Source organism: Argiope bruennichi, chromosome 7 (genome assembly GCF_947563725.1).
Source record: "Argiope bruennichi chromosome 7, qqArgBrue1.1, whole genome shotgun sequence".
NCBI lineage: Eukaryota > Metazoa > Arthropoda > Arachnida > Araneae > Araneidae > Argiope > Argiope bruennichi.
In genome coordinates this window covers 26,636,915-26,660,442 of record NC_079157.1, presented here as the reverse complement: position 1 = coordinate 26,660,442, position 23,528 = coordinate 26,636,915, and the positions used below count along the sequence as shown (strand labels likewise).

Here is a 23,528-nt window from a genome sequence, read left to right as displayed (position 1 = left end):
TTAACAGCGAAAAAAATTTAGATAAATAGGGAGAAAATATAGTTTTAAAGAATAAGAATGATTGACTTGGAAAGTGGTAGGAAACTATATTGTGAGAAAGAATAATGTATATCTGCAACCTCTGGGCAAAAAATGTTAATAAATGATTTCATCAATATTATAGTATATTTTTTTAGGATTTGTGCTACTTTGAAATAAATATTTCATTCCTCTTGAGAAAAATGGTAAAATAAACATCAAGGAAGCTTCTTTTTAATTAGATTTGTTAAATGATTTCATTGGTGTGGTACGGAAATTTCGAGAGGAGTGCCGACCCAGTTGTCGTCCTCATCACTCGTCTGCAATTGAAAATCACGAGGTCCATCTCAAAATAGCCATCATTCTGGACGAATGTCAAAATAGGATATTAATCTAGTTAAACTAATTCGGTAAATGGAAATATCTCGGGAACAGGATATTACATTTTCTTCATAATCTAATTACATGACAACTTCTGCTTCGAACATTTGTTACCGCATTCCTTGAAATCAAAATTTATAGAATTTTTTTCCTTGAATGGTTTGATTTTCTTGAGTTATGTATGGATTTTGTCTTTCTGGATTTAAAAATCGAAATTTCTAATGATAATAGTTGGTATATACGATAAAAGGGATGAATTAAACTTTAAAATAACAAAACTATGTAACTACCAATCCAATCTAAACTCTAAAATTTTCAAAAATCTAATTCTTTCACAAGTTAACAGGATCAAAAGGGTTTGCAATAATAAAAATTCCTGTATTGAAGTAGGGATGACGAATATTTTCAGAGCGGTTATTACGTAACCAATATCAAAAAGTCACAAATACAAGTGATCAATACTTTTCAAAGAGGGGTGTGATTCAAATCCTTGATACGATCTTACTGATGATATTTCGATTACAGGTTTTGGATCGCGATAGAAAGTAACAATCGATACGATATCACTGAAATTTCCCGGAGCGGTGACATCACTGGAAATTAGCAATCGATACGATCTGTCCAATGGAAGCTCTCGAAAGAAATCTGCGATTGGATTGAAAAGTGAACAAACCGGTTATTGGAATTCTCGTATCGTATCATTGAAATGCATATCACTGAAATTTATCTGAGCGGTGATTTCACCGGAAAGTGCGAAGTCACCGCTCCACTTTACGGGAGTTACCGATATTCGTATTTGATGATGCACTATTCCATGCTGATCATTTTTAATTGCTCGTGACATGATTGACTTTGATTACATGTACTCTGTTTACTGCTGGCGCCATCTATTGGTAGAATATAGGACTAAAGTAAACATTTTAAAGAAACGACATATATTTTTAACTCATCTTTTCCAGAAAATGGTTCACTCTAATAAATAAATTAAATAAATAGTTTTGAGAAAAAAAAAATTTAAAAAGTAAGCTGAAGCAGATAAATTAATTCAATCACACGTTAATTAAATTAGTAAATTAAGTATTAATTACAATTAATAAATTTTATATTTAATATTAAGTAATAAATTTTATATTTAATATCAAGTAATAATTTTTAATTAATAATATGATTGAAATAACAGATATTTGGAGCGCATATTTAAAAATAACAATAGCAATATTATTTATTATTCAAAAAATCGTGGATTATGCATCTCTATATTGAAGCATCAAACAACTTCATTAAAAATTTAATTAAAAATGAATTTCGTATAAATTACTGTAATGTCAATTTTTTAATTAAACAAGGTATGGTTTGGGATTAATCCTTTGGCTTAAATAAAAATAGAACTTCCCTTGCATATTAGATCACTCAATAAATGGCGCTGGGAGCATACAATTTTTTACCTAAATTACCGTTAGCTTTGTGTTTTTAAAAAGCGGGAATCACAATCGATAGCTTAAAATTTCCTTGACTGCTGATGGTATGTCCTTGCCTTTTAGTTTTTTCTTTAGTGTTATTTTATGGTATTTTTGTTTTTATTGTTATTTTGTTATTGTATTTTTACTTGGTAGTGGTTATTTTCTTCTAATTTGTTGATTTATATTTTCCTTTCTGTGAAAATTGTATATCTCTTGGGCCTAATTTCAGGGGATTTTCGGGTCACGAGGAATTATTATTAGACTATTGTCTGCATTTCCTTCACAGAAAAAATCCCTTTCTTTGAATCTCTGCCTGAGGGTGACCCTTGAAAATGTCTTCAGGTCGGATTCTTTTTTATATTTTTTTATTTGGTTTAATTTTTATTTATTTATTTATTTTTTGATTTTCCTATTAACTTGATTTTAATACTTTTGTGTGTATATATATATATATATATATATATATATATATATATATATATATATATATATATATATATATATATATATATATATATATATATATATATATATATATAATATGTATTTGCTTTTTAAAAATCATTTGGCACAGTCTGAAATTTTTTTTGTGCAACTACAAGATTTCAAAATTATTTAATAAAATTGATATTTTCATTTAAGAAACACAAAGCTGCAGGTTATAAGAGAATTATGCGCATTATTATATTTCATATAAACATGATTTTTATATTACATTATACTAGCCGCAGCACCCGAGGCCCCATCATCATTAATAAAACATATAAAAAATATTATCCGTTTAATAAAACATATCCCCCATTTAACATCCTACGATATTCTTATAATCAGTCTTTTAAATTCTTAAACGTAGTAATTAATTTATTACTACTCTAAAGCTTTAGGATACACGACAGCTTTAGTTTTGCCATATGGAACATAAGAATCCAATTAAGATTTGACAAACTTATTAAGTAAAATAAAATGTTATTTAATGAACTCGAAAAAATAAAATAAAACCCGAAAAAATAAAATAAAAAAGAGAGGTGATAACTTCTGATTTCAGGGATTGATCGCGGAGTATTTGAACTCGGAGCTCTTAATCTCCAGTCCTAATAAAGTTGAAAGGAAAGAACAGAACATGTGCAGTTGCATGGAAGATTTTGACTGTAGAGAAAAATAAAAACTTCAAAATACCTAATAAAAAGTGAAGATTTGTAGATGCGAGGAGAATAAAATAAATTTTAAAAAGTAGAGAGGCTGAGTGGAGAAAAATTTATTTAATAGAAATTCCGCAAAAGTAGTTTGAGGATGGTTTCATGCTTGGCAAGGAGAGATGATACTGTTGCGAAATTTCCCGGGGTTCGTTTGGATAGTGGGGGTTATATGGTGTGAAGAACACTCAATCACCAGGCGGCAGTAGAAAATAAAACAACGACGTTTATTTACACGAAGACACACAGGACAGCACAGAAGACGATTATCTTCAGCCGAGACGTGCAGCATACAACAGTATACACAGCAGCTCTACTCCGTCGCTGCTCCGTAGTCCCTGGAAGACGAGTTCTTCAGCGCCGCTTCCGATTACTCTTCGACTCCACCGGTCCACGACTCAATTCACCGTCGGTTCACCACTCGACTCACCACACCCCGGCAGCTGCGGGTACTTCCTTTTATAGGTCTCAGGAGGCGTTGCTAGACGCCTCTCAACCAATCAGGTACGTTCGAGGCGTATCTCCGTTCCTACTCGACGGATCGGGAAAATTCTCGATGTTTCGGATATAATCTATTTTGGCGCCAACGTCGCCAAATTCGTCTCCAAATTGTCGCCAACCTCTGGGACCTCCTATGGAACCAGCTATGCTGGGAAGTCGCCTCACAGGTTCGTAACAATACGTTAACTGAACACGTTACAATTTTTTAATCACAAGGGAAAAACATGGCACAAAAATAGATCAAACAGTTGAAGAATTTGCAATAATTTTAGAAAACAATTTGATTTCTGCATTTGCATGTTTTTGCTTTTATTCTATGTATTAAAAATTTGAAAAGCAATTTAATATAAAAATTGGCAGAAATGCGCGCTTGATATGCGTAATTATGGAGTAAACTAGTTTTAACATTTCGATATCATCGCACAAATTTTATTTAAATTAACTTTGAAAACTGATTAAAAATTAGAGAAAATTCGCATGACAATAGAATTGACATCACTATGAAGCTATTTTTTTTTTTAATTTTAAGTTGGTATAAATATATTTTTTTTAATGTGGCGATTCCTTCAAAAATAAAAAGTTTAGAAATGGAAATTTACTCAATGCTGAAAAATTATCATAAGCAAATATTTGTCTAATATTACATTCTCCAATAATCAAAAGAATGGATAAAAAGTTATAGTCGCAATTATAATTTCCAAATAATTTCATTCCAAATAAATTTGCTTGAGTTATCAAACTGCGTACTTCTTAGCTCTTGCTTTTCAATTTATAAGGTTTGTTGAACACTTTACAGAGAGTAATTTCAATAAAAATAATAAATTAAGAACTATAAATATAATAGTAGGATTAAAATAATAACTATTCTGCCAAAAAAAATTAGTAATAATTTTTTGAGAATGATTTTCATAACACTTCTCATAAATAACATTTTTAAGAATTTGAGTGTCCTCATTTAGACGCTACAGCATTTTATTAAAATTCTGAGATCCTCTGTTTCTATCTCTATCTCTTCTAGTAATAAATGATTTTTGTGTCTTCTGACAACAATATACAGGGCAGGCCGTTTGAGCTAGAACTATTTAACTTGACATGTATGTGTTTTGGAGGGGGAGAAATGCACTCTTCAGAGAGATTTTTTTAAATATTTTGATTAGAATTTTAATTAATTAAAAATAAGCAAAATTTTTTAATTTTTCCTCTATAACTCCTGAATGATAATTTGATAACACAATGATAATTTTTACATTAACATAAAAAAATAATGTTAAAATTCAAAACATTATCTTTTAAATGATGTGATTTTTTTTCTATTCCAAATCAATTTAAAAAAATCTTAAGCAGGCTATGTAGCATTAAATTTCATTGTTGAAGTGAAATTCAAATCGTTTTCTTTGTTGCTATTAATATTTCATCCTCTCCCGCATTGTTTCTGAACAAAATAGGAGGATTTCGTTTCTTTTTCCATGTTAAATAGTTTCCAGTATGAAATGTGGTTTTAATAAAATGTTGCTTTCTTACAATTAAGGTTTTAACTTCAGAATCAAATAATGGCAACATTCCTGTCATATAACTGAATATATAAACTCATGAGTGGAAAATTAAGGAAATGCATAGCACAATGAATTGAGAGATGTAAAGTCTATAAAATAATTTTTTCTGAGGAAGCATGGAAAAACATAAGTACAATATATATATATATATATATATATATATATATATGTGTGTGTAACATTATTTGTTGTGAAGCATGATGCAGTTTGAAGACAGTGAAGAGACTTTTTATCTTTTTAAATTCTTTTTAATCCATCGGGAAAGCATAATTATTTACAAGCAAAGACGCGGACATTTCGCGTCCGCCACAGCGCGACTAAAAGCGGAAGTGGGGAAGAAGGGCGAAATAAATTATCCCTCGCCTTATATAACCTTAGATTTTGATAGGGAAAATACTTCTTCATTGTGCTAATATATTATTAAGATTCTAATAGGGATTTCTGACGCATGTCAATCACATGTAAGGGAAACACAGGGATCTTTTAAGAAAGAATGTGCTTACTGGACATTTTTTACCCCTTCACGCCAAGCGTTTGAAAGTATCGGCATTTAGCCGATTCAGCAGTTTTATAAAGCTTATCTTGAATTAATTAAGTAGAGAAAGTGGAATTGGATCACGAAATAAGAGAATATTTTAGAATGAAGTTATGAAGTTACTATGGGCTAAATTAAGATAAAATCTTGGAAATTAATTAAATTGAAATTAAAATTTAAAATATCATTACGTATATACATATACACACACACACACACACACATATATATATATATATATATATATATATATATATATATATATATATATATATATATATATATATATATATATATATATATATATATATATATATATATATATATATATATATATATATACATATATATATATATATATATATATATATATATATATATATATATATATATATATGTATGTATATACGTATATATATATATATATATATATATATATATATATATATATATATATATATATATATATATATATATATATATATATATATATATATACGTAATGATATTTTAAATTTTAATTTCAATTTAATTAATTTCCAAGATTTTATCTTAATTTAGCCCATAGTATCTATTGAGTGATCCAATATCCAATATCTTGGATATTGGATCACTCAATAGATGGCGCTGGGAGCCTACCTCTGTTTACATAATTTACCGTTAATTTTTTTAAAAACAGGGAATCACAATCGATTAAAGTTTCCTTGACTGTTGGATGGTATGTTCTGGCCTTTTCGTTTTTAATTTTAATTTTAATGCTAGTTTTTGTTTTTATTGTTATTTTTGTTATTGTATTTTTACTTTGTTGTGGTTTTTTTTTTTTTTTTTCTAATTTGTTATTTTGTATTTCCTTTCTGTTAAAATGGTATATCTCTTGAGCATAATTTCAGGGGATTTTCGGGTCACGAGGAATCATTATTAGACAATGTCTGTATGTCCTCACAGAAAAAATCCCTTTCTTTGAATCCCTGCCTGAGGGTGACCCTTGAAAAAGTCTTCAGGCCGGATTCTTTTTTTATATTTTTTTAATAATTTTTTTGGTTTGATTTTTGTTTTTCCTATTAACTTGATTCTAATACTTTTGTATCAATTCATCTGTGTTTTAGAAGTAGCTGCAATTGCGCTCTCTAAATACTATGAAGTTCTTTTTTGGTTTTAGTTTAAATAGGTAATAAATTTTAGTTGCGATTTCGAAACTGTTTTGTTTCGTTTTCATTTTAGTTTCGTTTTCAAACTTTTTCTTACTTTAGATTGGTTACTATATATATATATATATATATATTAAGCGAAATTTTTTTTATAACCATTGATAATGGTCGGCAAAGATAGCTAGTATTTCATAAAAAAAGAGAAGGAATTGCTGGTTATTTCAATCTCAAATAGTTTCATTTGTAATTTATATATAATCGGAGGAAATCATTAATAATTAATTACCTAGATAGTAAAATATTGAGTTAACATTCATAAGACTTTGAATCCTAGACTTTTAAATAATAGTGTACACTTAAATAAAAATTTATCTTAAAAAATAAATAAAAGTTAACCACATTAAATATTTAAAAAGAAAATCCTTATTTTGACAGAATTTAATTCACCTGATCTGTTAATAGGAATTACATAAAAAACCAGTTTATTGTGTAAAATGTGTTTTTTTTTTTTTTTTTTTAATCAAATTCATTTTTGAGCTTTTTTTCTTCTTAAAAAAACTCTATGTTAGAAAATGATTTGTGGCTTGAAAATGGAATTTAAAACATCTTATCGACTCTCTCAAATCAGAGTGTGTATAAGAAGTCTTTTTTCGCACCATTTAAAGCGGTAGTGGGACAAATGCGTAAGGGTCATAAAAGGCCAATAAATCATGTGTAGCTCTTTGAAGAAAAGGGGGTAGGGAGTGATTAGTCTAGGTTTGCTAAAACATATGTTATCTGTTGACAAAAGTATTTGACGAGAAAATGTATTGGCATTTTAACTAAATTTTGAAGTATAAACACGAGGAAAAAACTTTTGTCTCAATGTGTATATGCTGGTTCTGTACACACCAGCCCGTCTGGCTATCAAATTTGGCAGATATATACGTTGGAGGGTAGGAAAGTCATTGTTTGAATTTTTAATTAGAATTTTAATTAATCAAAAATTACGAGAAATATTGACTTTTTTCCGTGATAACTTTCTAAAAATTTACTGTAAAATATAGTTTTTACTTGCAAATTGTATCAATTCTCTGCTTTATTCATTCACAGTCAAAGTATGCTAAATATAGTTCTCAAATGAAAATCAATAAACTTTAAAAGAAAATCTGAAATAGAAATTCCATTCTAAAAAATTACACCTGAACTTGACTATTACCATCACAAATGATTCCAATTGTTTTAAGATAAGTGGATTATTTAAATGTGCATTTCAGCTAATTAATAGCACACAAGTCAATAAGAGAATTTAACAGTTGATAAATTTCCTATTATTTGAAATTAAATCTGTTCAAAGCTTTTGAATTCCTGGTAATCAAATAAATAATTCATATACACATGAAATAAATAACTTAACAAGCCTGATATAGTTATAAAAATACATTTTATTTTATATTTAAATATCTAGTATTCTCATTTATATGAAAACTTAATCTTTTCATACGGAAGATCTTGACTATAAAACATACATGATATCTAAGATCTGTATTCTTTTTACAGAATAAAAATACACAAAGACTGATAAACCAAAAAATTAATGAATTTTTTAAAATTTTAAAAATAGTTTACTTTAGAGATAACATTATGTTTTGTATTAATATTTTTAAATGCACTGAATTGCATATTTCTTTCTTCCAAATATACGTGTGTTAAATTTAGTATCTCTACGTACAGTGGTCTATATTTTAAATAGACTGCTAGACCCATATACATACATTCACTTTTATTCTTGGAAGAAAATCTTATTTCGTGATTAAAACCTTTAGATTAAAATCTGAATATTGTACACTTTAATTTTTGAATAATTTTAAACGAAAAATTTGGAGATATCTATAAAATTTAAAGTATATGCTTCGGTTTAACAGTCACTTTTTTCCATCCCCCTTCTTCCTTTGTGTGTGTATGTTATCACGTAGTTTATTATTTAAGTTCCTAAAACAGTCCTTATTTTATTTTATGAATTAAAAATAAAATTCGGGATATTTTAATGGAACATTACAACTGAAAATGTAATAATAATACGTAATAAAGCATTTTTTACTATTTTTTATATTTATCCCGCATTTACTATTTATTTGATTTTTATAATATTGCAATGTATTGAATATTATTTTAAAATATTCCCTGTGTGATTCCTTTTGTCTTTTGTGACATTTTTACAAATTGTGGTAATTTTGAAACGCTGCATTCTCATATTTTTCCATCGATGATGTAAATTTTGAAAGTAGAATGCATAAGAAACTTATAAAGAATATTTATGACAAATATTCATCGCAAAATGCATATGCAGGTAAGTTAACATAATATTCTAGTTGGATGAAGAAGTATTTAAATATGACGAGTCTGATTAAATGACAAATCTTAACAAAGAGTGATTAGTTAAAAAAAGCAACAAAGAAAAATACCATCAGCTCTTGATAATTTTTAGTAGTTGTAGAAAGGTATTTAGTTTTATACTTTCATTTAGTGACAGAGGGCCCTGCAGTCAAAATTATTCAAGTCATAATCAAGTTTGATTAAATTAATTTTGGAACTTCCTTCTAGTAATATTTCTAATTACCATTTACTAGTGATTCGTTATGCTATTTTATAATTCTAAAAAATTTGGAGCTTTACAGTTTAAAAAAAATATATCCCCTCCTTTTACAATATTGTTTAGAATGTTATAAAAAGTTGTCTTTTGTTATCGATATTTTGCTTAAAATTAATTTTGCGTTTTGACTGTGTGCTTTTTTCATTTGTACAATATTGAAATGGACTTTTTAGAAAGGGACTTGCGACCTCAGATTTCAAAATTTACTACTTAAAATTACTAAATAAAAATTAAATTAAAATCAATAAAAAATTTGGAGAAGAAAAGGGGCTTTGAGATTTGCATTATCTCAGAGCCCCTGGAAGGTTTAAAACGGCCATGAATTCTTTTGAAATTAGAAATGTTTAGACAATGTACATTGTTTAAAATATGGAAAAAAAAAATGCATAACTAATCAGTAAACATTTCAAGTAGTAAATGTATATTGTTGAAGAGTGTATTTCTAGAACTTCATTCAACACTATTTTTAATGACTTATTGTACATAAAGATATATTATATATCTTTAATAAATAATATAAATTTAATAATAATATATTTAATAATAAAATTAGTTTCTGAAGAACATATACTACATATATTAATGTAAAAATCATTTTCTTAATTCTGTTTTATTTTTTAAGAGTAGATTTGGATTATGGTTTAATAAATAGTGCAACTAGAAGAAAATTAAATTTGAATTCAGCTAATATCTCCAACAAATTTTCGCAGATACAAATGATCAGTTAGCAAAATATAAATATACTTCTGATTTAGTAAGCTGCTTATTTTATGCACCGTATATTTACAATATTTCATATACAAAATGTAAAGTCATATAATGAACAAATAATTTATCTTTATCAGAGTACAGATTTAAAAAAAATGTAACAACATTTAAATTAAATCTACGATGATAAGCAGAAGATTTAAATTGGTAATGGCGTTCTACTCTGGAAACTGATTTTTTAAAAAACTAATATAGTATGGAAACTTAACATCCGTAGTTGGAAGCTTTTCTTACTACTTAACGGCATTTCAAGAATTGCTTTTGCAATTTTTCCCTCCTTACAAATCATTCCAATACTGCTAACCACATTTTATTGTACTTTAAATTTAAGAAAAAACTTTTTTTAAGTGCTTATATTTAAATAACATATATTTTAATGTTCGAACTTATTGAATTAAATAAATGAATCAAAAAGAAATAAAGCAAAAACTAATGAAACGCAACTTCTTTCGTTTAAGGCAAAACGTTATATTTATGTAAAGTAATGCGTTTATATCTAAAATATAGAAGAAATTATTATTATTTCGTAATAGATACACTATTTATATGAGAAGAAATATCATTCCTCAATGGTTTTTTTCGTACATTTTTGAATAAATGCATTGAAAAGCAATTCATCTTTCATAAAAAGCAAAGTGGAAATTATTCATATAGTATTAAAACGTATGAAATTGTATTAATGAGCGAATCGTTATGTATTCAAAATTGTGTCAAACATCATGCTAACTCTTGTCAAATATGACACTTTTAGATAACGTTTAAAATGTTGTAACCTCTTCTAGAACTGACTCTTATAAGTAACTTTGAAAACGAAACTCTTGATTGACAGTTTTATGACTGGTACGCAAAAGTCATACAACCATTTACGCCTACATAAGATTTGGAAAAATTTGAATTAAATACCATTTTTTTTATTTAAAAGTAAAAATTTATAGAGAAAATATTAGATTTTGTTTTTTAGAAGAATCTTCTGAAAATTCTACTTCCCAACTTCTTCTACATAGAATATAATCTTCGATTTGGTCCGGGAAAAAAAAAAAAAAAAATTCTTTTTTTGGTCAATTTATTATTATTATTATTTTCCGAATCGGAAGAAAGTATTTTAAATGCTATGTGATACCCTCATACAACAACAGAAGTGGAATGAGAGAAAAAGTTATAAATTTATCAATCGTACAGTATATTTTCAGTATACTGTTTATTATTTTTTTAGATAAATTGTACACTGTATTATCTTCTGTTAAGGATCTTTCCAAAATATATTGATGCAAGTAGAATGAAAAGATATTCTAAGGATTTCAATACAGAATTTTTCAATACAGAATTATAAAATGATTTACTTAAAAAAAAAAAAAAAAAAAAAAAAAAAACTAACTTTTTAGATTTAGAAATTTTTTTATGGAATATTTCCTTAGTTTCACTGGTAATAATGCCTATATCAACAAATATTTTTAGATGAATAATAATTATGTTAGTGAAACTATTCCGTAACATGAAATTACTAAAGCTTCTGTAGATTAATAAGATTATAGTATTGTGTTCAAAGAAGCATAGAATTATATCAATTATTTCATGATTCCTAGAAAAAAATGTAAAATTTAAGGAAATAAATTTACAATTAAACATTAATAAATGAGAATAAAGAGTAAGAAATATTTTTTAATCTCTTATTTTCAATTTGATATCTTTTAACCAACGTTTTCATTAATTATTAATATAATTTCGTACATAACCTTTTTTCTTTATATTTTTCAATAATCAATTTATTTTCATTATTAATTCCATAATTTCATATTTTCACTCAAAATTGCATGAAAAGAAAGCATTAAAGTTATAGGCAAAGTGTGCATGAGAAATGTCCCTCCTTTTTGGTTTATTTTAATTCATTAATTTATATTTGCCATACATTATTTCTTGTCCTTAGATTTTTTCAGGCAATTCTTATTGCCACCTAGGCCGAGAGATAGTTTTAGAAACAGAAGCGAAAAACATTTCAAAGGTAAAATTCCATCAGATTGTCGGTACTGCGTAGTGATGAACGAGGAAGATTGGATAATAATAAGATATAATTAATCTACTAATTAATCTACTTATATAGATAATAATAAGATATAATTAATCTACGGAAAAACAAATAGTAAAATTAAATATAAAAGTTTATAATATAAAATACAAGCACAAAGAAACTTTTTTGTTTCTTAGCTAACCCTAATTAGTATGTTCAGTGATACTAATTCTAATTAAGTTAAGTAAAGTAAAAAAAAAACCCTAAATAATATAAATAAATAATGAAAGATAAATAAACAATATAGATTAATAATATATAAAAGAACAAAATGAATTCTTATCTCCACAAGCAAATAAAAGGTGTAAGAGATTCAATACACACGTCTCACGTACAGCAGGGCAAAAAAAAAAAAGATTAGTCACTAAATATTGCTAGATAAAGCCCGCGCTAAATGACCAGTATGACGTCAACAAAGTGTTACGTCATATCCGATGAATTTTGGTTCACATCCGGTAGAATCAGGGGTATACTTCCGGTGGCAACGACTTACTCCAATCTGTAAAAACCCGTAGTGATACATCCAATACAAATGCATGTATCAGTACGCCGTAAAAAATACGTTTCTGCGCATACTACATCACGCAGCGTTTACCAAAGAGAGCTGTGCGGAGATTAAGAGAAACCGATTTGGCGATAAGGTAAACAAATGTGCGATTTCGGACAATCCACGGTAAAGTAAATACCGCCATCAATTTCGAAATTGAAAACATGGATTATTTCGGCCAACCGCTTTCACCAGTTTCAATGCGCCGTCATGACGCGGTAAAGAGTTTTCTTTTTTCATTGTTTTATGTTTCCATGTTCTGTGATTTCGAAAATCAACAGAAAGTTGTTTCAATTTATTTTATTTTTCACCTTACTGCATAATCTCATTTAGTAAAATGAGATTATAATGCATGAAAATTTTTCATATCAAATGGCATTATGATACTAAAATTACAATAATTATGCCTGGTGTGCGATGATTCTAAAATCTACTCAAACAGTCGAATTTTTGGTACATTCAGTAAACATGGGATTATTCATAAAAACTTTATTAATTTTAATTATTTTTGTATTACTGATATGGATTTATAATTTATATAGCGTATTATAGAATTCTCTGCTAATTTTAGGAATTCATTAATTAAAATATTATAAAAGTTTTTTTTTTTTTTTGCGAAACTGGAACTACGTGTATTTTTTTTGGGTGCAGCCACGTAACTCACTTTGAAAAAACAAAGGCTACTTTTAATTACTTCAGATTTATCTGATATCATTACCCATGTGACCTCCTGCTGGTATGGGATAGAAGTTTGAGAGATTTCGGTTTAGATATCGGCCTTGTCTACTAAACTTTGTTCAGGATTATAAAATCTATCTCAAAGTAACCTTTGTTTTGTTTTAGAATGCAATGTAAATATTTTGAAACTACACTATTTATCACTTATGGTGTAAAATTAGAAAGGCTTTCTTTACATAAATATTACAGGAAGTAATTTTGAAAAATAATACACATAAATAAGTTAAGTGAATGGAAAGAAAAAAAAAAGTTGTAAGAACCAGAGTATTTGCACCACCTGTATAATTTGGGTAAAAGTAGAGACATAGATAAGTTTGAAGGCCTGGCCTTTGTTTGAGTGGATCAGTTACTGCAATTTGAACCCTGTTTCCGAGAGGTCCTGTATAAGAGATATGATTCATCACGACACAGCCGAATGATTTAATTAAGGTAGGGTAGACAAAACATGTGACCTGGTTGCCATTACAAGAGACAACCAAGACAGATTTTTGGAGTTTTAAAAGAAAAAAAGGTTTCTGTAGATTCTGAAAAAAAAATAAAACGTAGCAGTTCTGATCTTGGGTTATAGTTAGTTCAGCTTTATGAATAATTTTTTCAGATTAAATTTATTTCCACATTATAAATTAAAATTCTTTACAAACAGATTATACTAAAAGCATACTCATTCTATAAAAGATCTACCATTTGTGTGAATCTGTAAATGTGACATTGAAAGTCAGACAGTCTCAAGTTGGTGTGGCATGAAATTTGGATTGGATGTGCCAACAATGTTATCCTGACTATTTGATCAAAATAATGTTTCAAAAAGATAAGATCTCTTTTAAATAGTCATTATGTTGCTGCAAAATGGCACATTTATTTAGCCAACTAATTAGTTAAATAATATTTTCTTCTCATTAATATTTTTGATTTCTAAAATTGTGTAACTGTCCATAAAATGATACAATATAAAACTATGGTTTTTGATATTCTTTGGTCTTAATTGTGTAAATATAGTCAAGAGATTCTGTATGATTGTAAATAACTTGACTTTAATTTAATGTTTGGTTTTATTGATTAGGCTGAAGCTGAGTTAGACGAATTGTTAATGAACAGTATGAGGAGTTCAGATGAAGGTAAATTCGATTTGCATAATTGTATAGAATGTTAAAATATTTGGTTATAAGTTTTGTTCTTGGAAGTTTCCTTTTAGTATATTTGTACATATTTCTCTTTGCCTGAAAAATGTGATTGGTATTTGTATAAAAAGAATAATTCAATATGCAGGTAATGAAATTAATCTGTATAAATTTTCGAAAGTGACAGATTTCATTTAGTTGAAAAGTCATTTAGTTGAAAGTTTTTTCCCCAAAAGCTTTTATGTGTTTGAAAGTTATTTTTCAAGTAGCAAAGTAAAAGTTTTATGTAATTTTAAATTTAAAATGTTCTGACTTAAGTGTATTGGAAAGGGTAAAATCTGTGAATAGGGCTGATAATAAGGAGGATAAGTTAGGAATAACTTCAATATAATATATATTTTTTTAATTAATGTGTATTTTTTTTATTCAGATTTTAAAACAATAAAATATCCAAAATGGAATAATGGATTTTTTAATTTATATAATTATCTGGTTATTAAAAAAAGTAATTTCAACATTAAATCTTGGCATGGGTAAGTAATGGTGAAAAAAAGAAAATTAAAGGGAAATCAAATTTTTAGTTTGAAACATTGTAGCATAATGTTTTAGGCTGGATTTGTATAATTTTATTTATTTTTTTAAATTTGTTAATTTAAAAAAAACAGTAAAAGCATGAAAAGAAAGTGTATTTAATATCATTCTAACATGCAAGAGTATATAATTAATAATTAAAATAAATGAAAAGTATTTTCATGAAATATACTTAAAAATACTTCTAAAAATTTAATAAAAGAAGTATACACAAAGTAAAATTGTTCATGCTGAAAAGTTAGTATGCTGAATTTTACAACTTTATAGGAATAATTTTTTGCAGTAATAGGTTTTAAAGTTATTGAGAAAAAAAGATTAAAACTAATTTAAAAAATAATAATTTTTTTCACTGAGCATTTACTACCCACCTACAAGCTCTAAATCCATAAATTTTTTGTAGAGATTTTCGATGACTATTTCATTATGCGTTTGCCATGTTATAAGGCAAAACAATTGATTTAGAGCTATCAAATCCAGTTTGTTAAAATGTTTTCATTAATTTTTTTTTGTAATTATATTTAAATGCTTTGTTTAATATGTTTGTAATATATTATTGCACAAAAGCCACTCTTACTCTACTTTAAAAATATAAATGCAAGTGTTTTAGTGATTTTAATTTTGTTATAATTTATGATTATACATCTCATTATTTTAATTTCTACAGTTATTTTCACATAATATTAAATGCATACCTTCTCATAGTATGAAATATATATTTTGAGTACACACCATCGTTATAATAAAGAGCAGTTTTAAAGATAATATAACAATTAATTTTATATCATGTAGTTCTTGTATTTGTCCCTCTATTAAATAAATTTATAGTATTCAAATTCAGTAGCGTTAATAATTGGAATGGAAATAGTAGATATGTTAACGATTCCATTTTATTCAAATATTCAGTTGTGTACTATAAGCAATATGTAGCCAACATTGCCTTGTGGTGTGAAACTTGATTGAAATCATTTCTTCTGCAATTTGAACTTAAAAAATTGTTCATACTAAGTGCTTGCTGAGTGTGCTTGGTTAGATAGTATTAACTTATAAGGTGTAATGTCTGTATAAATTTTATTTCTTGTTATTTTCATGTTGCTTTTCTATTTTCTGTCTGAACAGAAGAGCAGGAAAGTCAGGAGAGGTCTCTGGTTACGGCAGGCAGTGAAAGAAGCCAAGGTAATTCTACGAGAACTAAACACTGCAGTGTCGCTGGCATCTGCGGGTGTGGATCGTGCACGAAAGACAGCTTATTCAGATCAGTGCAGCCGTTTGACTTGGACCGCATCAAGTACAGAACCATATCCAGAAGAGATAAGGTAAATACCTTGACATCAATTTGCCCTTCCTCTCAAGTATTTAATTCTTTTAATTCATTTGAAAATTTTTAGCACAAAAAATATCCTGTTGACTCTTTAAATGTAAACATATTAATTTTTGAAAGCAAAGTCTTGGCTGAAGACAGTTGGAAGACACTTTGAATTTTTAACTTTGTTTTATTACATTCCGAAAGGCAAGATTTATGTGCAAGAGATGCGGATAAGGCACGTCCATTCACAGCGTGATATAAGAGCAGATTAGCGTAAAAGACAGGGAGAATAATTTTCAATGAGATTCTAATAGAGATTTCTTACACATCTCGAGTACGGGCAAGGAAATCATAGGGATCTTTTTAAAAGAATTTGTTTAGGACAGTAATTTTTTATCCCTTCACTCGGAGTGTGATAAAGGAATTAAGGAAATAAGACATTTTAGAATGAAGTTAATATGTGCTGAATTGAGCTAAAAATTAGGAAGTTAATTAGGTTTTAAAATATCATTATATATATATATAATAATAATAAAGCTCAATGTGGATGTGTGTTGGCACTCTACATGCCAGACCGTTTGAACCACAGCTACCAAATTTTGTACATGTATACCTTGGAGATTGAGAATATGCACCTGGGGTCACTTTTTTTGAATTTTGAATTAGAATTTTAATTATTAATTAAAAACTAACTTTCTCGCAAAAAATATATATAATTGTATATAATATATATATATATATAAACTAAATTAGTAAAAGTACCAAGTTAATAAAGCAAAAAGAATAAAATTAGAATTAAGAATCCGGTCTAAAGACTTTCTCAAGGGTCACCCTCAGGCAGGGATTTTTACTGTGAGGGGTCTGACTTTTGTCCAACAATATTGACCTCTTGTGACCCAAAAATCCCTTGAAATTGAGGTCTTAGAGATACACTATTTTTTACTGAAATAAAACAATAAGATACAACCTCCAATTTGAGCAAAAATTACAATAACATAAAATAAACTTGAAAAGAACACTCACAACGAATTATTCAAACAAAAATGAAAGAACCTATCAGTAGCAAGTAAAATATCTACAAAAAAAGGTCCCATCATGTTCTGTTCTTTCTTCCCGCATCCTTTTCTGCCCCTGCTTAAAAACGCTTCGTTATTCAAAGTAGTAAATAATTGGAGTTCCCCAGCACCTTGTATTGAGTTAGTTAACATGTAAAGGAAAGTCTATTTTTAGTTGTGTCAAAAGATTAGAAAGAAGCCGAGCCTTAAACAAACAAGCCAAGTTTAATTATTTTAAAGTTGAATTCATCCCTTTTATCGTAGATACAAACTAATGTTTTACTATTAGAAATTTCGATTTTTAAGACAAGATAGGTAGCTTCAAGTTTATTTTTGTTTCAGTTATAACTAAATCTTTTGGATAACAATTAGTAACAATATTAGTATTATCTAAGTTTAACAAAAGTAAGACATCAATATATCTCCAAGGATACAGTTGGAGATAATTAATAATAAATAATTAAACTTATTAATTACTATTCTAATCTAAACTCTAAAATTTTGCAAAATTTAATTTTCTCACAATTTAACCGGATTAAAAGAGTTTGTAATAACAAAATTTTTTATATGGATGCAACAAATAATCTCATTAAAGATTTAACTATTAATGAATTTCCCAGAAACTTTTGCAATATAGAAGTTTTAATAAGAGAAGGCCTGCTTGGCTTGTTTCTAATCTTTTGAAATAACTAAAAAAATCGACTTCCCACTACGAGCTAACTAACTGAATAGATGGAGCTGAGGCATTCCAAATATTTATTGCTTTGAATGACGAAGCGTTTTTAAGCAGGGACAGAAAAAGATGTGAGAAGCAAAAATAGAACATGATGGAATCCCTTTTTTTTTTTTTTTTTTGGTAGAAGTTTTACCTGCTACTGGTATGTACTTTCCTTTTTGTTTTAATAATTGGTTGTGAGTGTTCTTTTATAGTTTATATTATGTTATTGTAATTTTTGCTCAAATTGGAGGTTGTATCTTATTGTTTTATTTCAGTAAAAAATGATGTATCTCTAAGGCCTCAATTTCAGGGGATTTTTGAGTCACGAGGGGTCTATATTTTTGGATAAAAGTCGGACACCTCACAAAAAAAAAATCCCTTATTTGAATCCCTTCTTGAAAGTGACACTTGAGAAAGTCTTCAGACTAAATCCTTTATTTCTTTTTTTATTCTTTTTGCTTTTATTAACTTGGTATTTTTAAAATTTTTTTGAAGTTCATCTATGCTTTACTAATAACAGCATTAGTGCTCTCTAAATACAATTGTATCTTTTTTAGTTTGATTCCGAAATATTTTTTAGTTTATTTCAGAAATAGATTTTAATTGGAATTTCATAATGCTTATATTTTTGATTATTTCTTATATATATATATATTTAAAGCAGTTTTGTGGCCGACTAGAATACACTTTTGAATTTTAAAACTCGTCTTTATTCTACCCTGGGAAGCATAATTTATGGACAAGCAAAAAGCGACAAGATACGTCAGTCCACGTCACAAGTGAAAAACGAAAACAGAGCAAAATATTTTTCTCTTGCGATTTTATACTATGAGATTCTGGTTGGGATACTTTGACACGTGTAGACTTAGGAAAGGGAAATATAGATATCTTTTAAAAGATATATTTGCATTATCATTCCTTGATGATATCACAATGTTGTTCGTAACTTTTGAGAAACATTTATCAGATTTCAAAAAACTGATTGAAAGACTTTCTGCATTTAAATTAAATCCTAAAAGTATCTGTTGGATTAGCTGTTCAAGTGCTTAAATTATCGTTTCATACTTTATTTTTGTATTATTCTGTAAATTACATACTTGTATTTATGTATTACTGTCTATTTAAATATTTTCTATAAAAATATAAAATAGATAATTTTCTTATTATCTCTTTAATTATCAAATTTTATGCGGTATAAAGTTGTACATGATACTTTAATTTTTAAACAAGGTAACAAATGTCAATTTAGTTAGAAGACAAAAATTTGAGCCACTCTTAAGCTTCTTCTATGTTTATAATCAAAATTTGTTTAAATAGAATTCATTTTAAGCATAATCTTTAATGTAAAGATAATAATGTTTGTTTATGAAATGCTAATTTGATGGCATATTTTAGGTATAATAAAATAAGTTTAAATCTATACTTATAATAAAGCTCAATGTGTGTGTGTGTGTGTGTTTTGGCGCTCTACAGGCCAGACCGTTTGACATACAGCTACCAAATTTGGTACAGGTATACCTTGGAGGTTGGGAATGTGCACCTGGGGTTTCTTTTTTCGAATTTTTAATTAGAATTTTAATTATTAATTAAAAACTAACTTTCCCGCCAAAAAAATCTTCCATTTTCCCCACCGCCAACTTTTCCGCCAAAAAAATCTTCCATTATCGCCAGCGCCAAACGAGAAAGGCTTCACTTTTTTTTTCTCCCAACAGTAATGAGGCTAGGGTTAAAATTTTTCGGCGGATTATTTCAATCAGTTCTGTTTATTTTCTTAATGTTTGATGCATTTAAAATTAAACATTGTTAATGAATCAATCTTTCAGATTCATTCTGAAGTACTTTTAAATTAAAATAAAACAGAATAAAGGAAATTAAAAATTTCTAATCCGCATAGCGTTACCCCAACTGGCGTAGAAAAAATCACGTATTTGCGTTACGTAACCGGCGAAGAAAATTCACGCATGCGCATTCTGTTCTGATTGTTGCCATGACAACGTTATCAATGGATGATTTAAATTATTTTTGGGTTAGTTGCATGCTTTTGTAAGTAAATTGTATTTATGTTAGTTATATATTTTTTGTATATGCTTATAGTTTTAAGTACATCGTTTTTTAAGTAGTTTTTTTAAAACCTGTTTTCAACCGTTTATTTTAAACGATTCGTTTTATTTTCTTAGTGTTTGATGTATTTAAATTTAAACATTGTTAATGAATCGATCTGCTCATAATGAATCTAAGAAAATTTTGTTGACCTACTCTTGAGATATTACATAAATTAAAAAAGATATTCTTTAGTGCCCATAAAGTTTAAACGCTGAGTGACTCTATTTTCAGTAATCAGATTATAAAAAAATGCTTTGTTTCAGTAAAAAATATTATTATATTAATTGAAGATAAATTCTTTCCACTTTAATTTAAAGCATAAATTCTACGGGTGCTAACAGAAAATGAGAGAGATACATATTACGTTATGACTGAAGGCCTTTATAATATTATGAGTGAATTATATGATAATCAAAATTTGAAGTTTTAAAATATTTTGATGAAGAAGCTATTAAAGTAGAAATTGCATAAAATATTTAATTATTAAAATTTTAACGAACATTAAGATTGGCGAACCAGCTGGTCGCCAAAGGCGGCTAGTATTTAATATATCAAATAAGTATTAAAAATATATATTGTAAATGTTTATTCATAAATCTCCTCTATTAACAAAAGAACATATGCATATTCTACAGAGCAGATTATTAGGATTATAACCATGGCTGAAGCATACTTTGTAAGGTGGAAATGATAATTTTTGAGGAAATTTAATTAATTAAAAAATGAGTAAGATTATAATATTTTCCTTTGATTACTTCCAAAAATAGTATAACACAAAAGTAATTTTTGCATCATCTGGGAATTCAGAAAATTGTAATTTCTATGGTATTCAGATTTTTCTTATTTTTAGCAACCTTTAAAAATATTTATTTATTTTTAATATTTTGAACATTTTAATACAAAATTTCTTGTTGTCACAATCAAATTCAAATAATTTTCATGGTTATGAGAAAAATTTTATTCCATATTTAATTTTATGAAAATTGTGATGATAATTTCATTTGAAGATTTCGGTATTGTGTAGCTTTTTTAAAAACATGGCTTTAATTCTTTGGGTACATTTGATGTATCAGAATGTCATGCATTTGTATGATGAATGTCACACCTGATTTTCTGAGGTGTCATTAGATTCTACTGCTTTTACATATCCAAAAAATTAAATTTAATCAAAATAATATTAAATGTGTACCCACTGGTTATGTCCTGTCTTTTATCAGATTTGTTGTAATTTCAGCTAAGATTGTTAGTCTTTGTTTTTTTTTTCCAAATCCACTTAATTTTCTTCATTTGAACTTTGAAATTATGAAAAGATGTGGTTGGAAACAACCACTAAAGTGAAAATTCTCTTGGAATTAGGACAACTGATTATATTTTTTTCAACTGTGGTCCATTGCCTCCTAAAACCTAGCTACAAGGTTGCATGTTCTGAATTATTTAAGTTATTAAATTAGAGATTTCTTCATTGTTATTTCTTGCTTGTATTGGAATTCTACAGAATATTTGATTTTATGGTTATTATTTATGGTTATCTACATAAGATTTACAAAAATATATGAGGCATATTTGATATTGCACAAAGTACTCACATATTGATGGATTTTATTTATTATACTTTTATACATCAAGAGCATGTTTAGAGTCAGCAAGCAAGTTATTGGATTAGATGAAGTTTCATCATTTCCTGTTTTAATTTAAAATGCAAATTTTAGATGAGATAACTGATAAAAATAATTGTAAAGTGCATGCACAATGAACAGAGCAGACGTGAAGCTTCTAAAAGAATAAGAGTTGATGTTTATCAAAATTAAAATTTAAAAATAAGAGAAAGAAATGGGCCATTGAAGGTAATCTATGCATAAAGTTTTTATCATAAATTTTCGCATGTGGAAATTCTTTGAGCTAACAAATGACTATAGTCTTTTTATTTTCTGTAGGTGGTTCAAGGTCACATTTGCTACCGCGATACTAGTACCAGACAACCAATAACGAGGTAGAAAATGTGACCTTGAACCGCCTATTGAAAATACACAGACTATAAATATGGTTCATGTTACTCAATAAAAAGGTGTCCATTTGCAACATACTAATTAAATTGTGTTTGGGGTGGTATGTAGATTATTATGATCCATGCAGGAAGCAACAGGACGAATGTTTTTAGGGACATTTCGTTTAATAATCATATTCACCCACTAAACAAACACAAAGACATTCACGCGCGCGGCTTCACAGTTTAGCTTCACATCTTATTCCAATTACAATCGCAATGCACTATGGGATGACATATGGGATGACTAATCAGGCATCGCCATCTAGTATCCAAAAGAGAAGATAAGAGTAATGCAACTGCTACATGTTTTAATAATTTCTGTCATTAAACATCTTAAGTTATTGAACTGATATAAAAATATTAAATTATTAAACTTAATAGTTTTTTTTCTGCTTTTACCAAATCAGAAGCATCTCCATATGCAAGAAAAGAGAAATAATGTAGTATTGCTTTATAAAGTGCAGGGACAGATTTATAAGTTTTCAAAACTGGAAAAATTGAATGATTCTCTAATGTAAGGAATAAGATATTATCTTTTAAAAATAGAAAATACTGTAACTGGGAAAAGATTCAGCCTCAAGATTTTGATTAAAGACATTTTTGTAAAGTATTATTTATTCTTTTGTCCATGAATATAATAGGGGGCCGCGGTGGCCTGGTGGTAAGGTCTCGGCTCGGAGCCGGAGTTTTTCAGGTTCGAGACCTTATTCCACCGAAGAACCGTCGTGTAAGGGGGTCTGTTGCACGTAAAATCCGTCATGACCAAACGTCCTCCCGCTGGTCTGGTGTGGTGTGGAGATTGGGCTGCCAGCTCAGATCTCGTCCTCGTCATCTGACCGCGGTTCAAAATAACGAGGTCCGTCCCAAAATAGCCCTTGTGTTGCTTCAAACGGGACGTTAATATAACTAAACTAAACCATGAATATAATAAGGTACTTATGGATATTTATGTGAAGGGTTTTATTGTGAAGCAAGCAAATATCGCCAAGATGATTGCAATATGTGTAATGAAGTTAAGCGGTCTTGGCATAATCTAAAAATTACCAGGTAAACC

General features: G+C 27.9%; 1 protein-coding gene across 1 annotated transcript in view; it reads left to right on the top strand.

Annotated features, from left to right (window-relative positions):
* The first annotated feature begins 12,797 nt into the window (after positions 1–12,797).
* LOC129974948 (uncharacterized) overlaps positions 12,798–23,528 on the top strand; it is a 41,099-nt gene continuing 30,368 nt past the window's right edge. Inside the window, exons 1-3 of the mRNA XM_056087765.1 lie at positions 12,798–13,019; positions 14,600–14,654; positions 16,365–16,561. Of these exons, the coding sequence (XP_055943740.1) occupies positions 12,966–13,019; positions 14,600–14,654; positions 16,365–16,561 (306 nt within the window). The 5' untranslated portion in view covers positions 12,798–12,965. The remainder of the gene's footprint in view (positions 13,020–14,599; positions 14,655–16,364; positions 16,562–23,528) is intronic.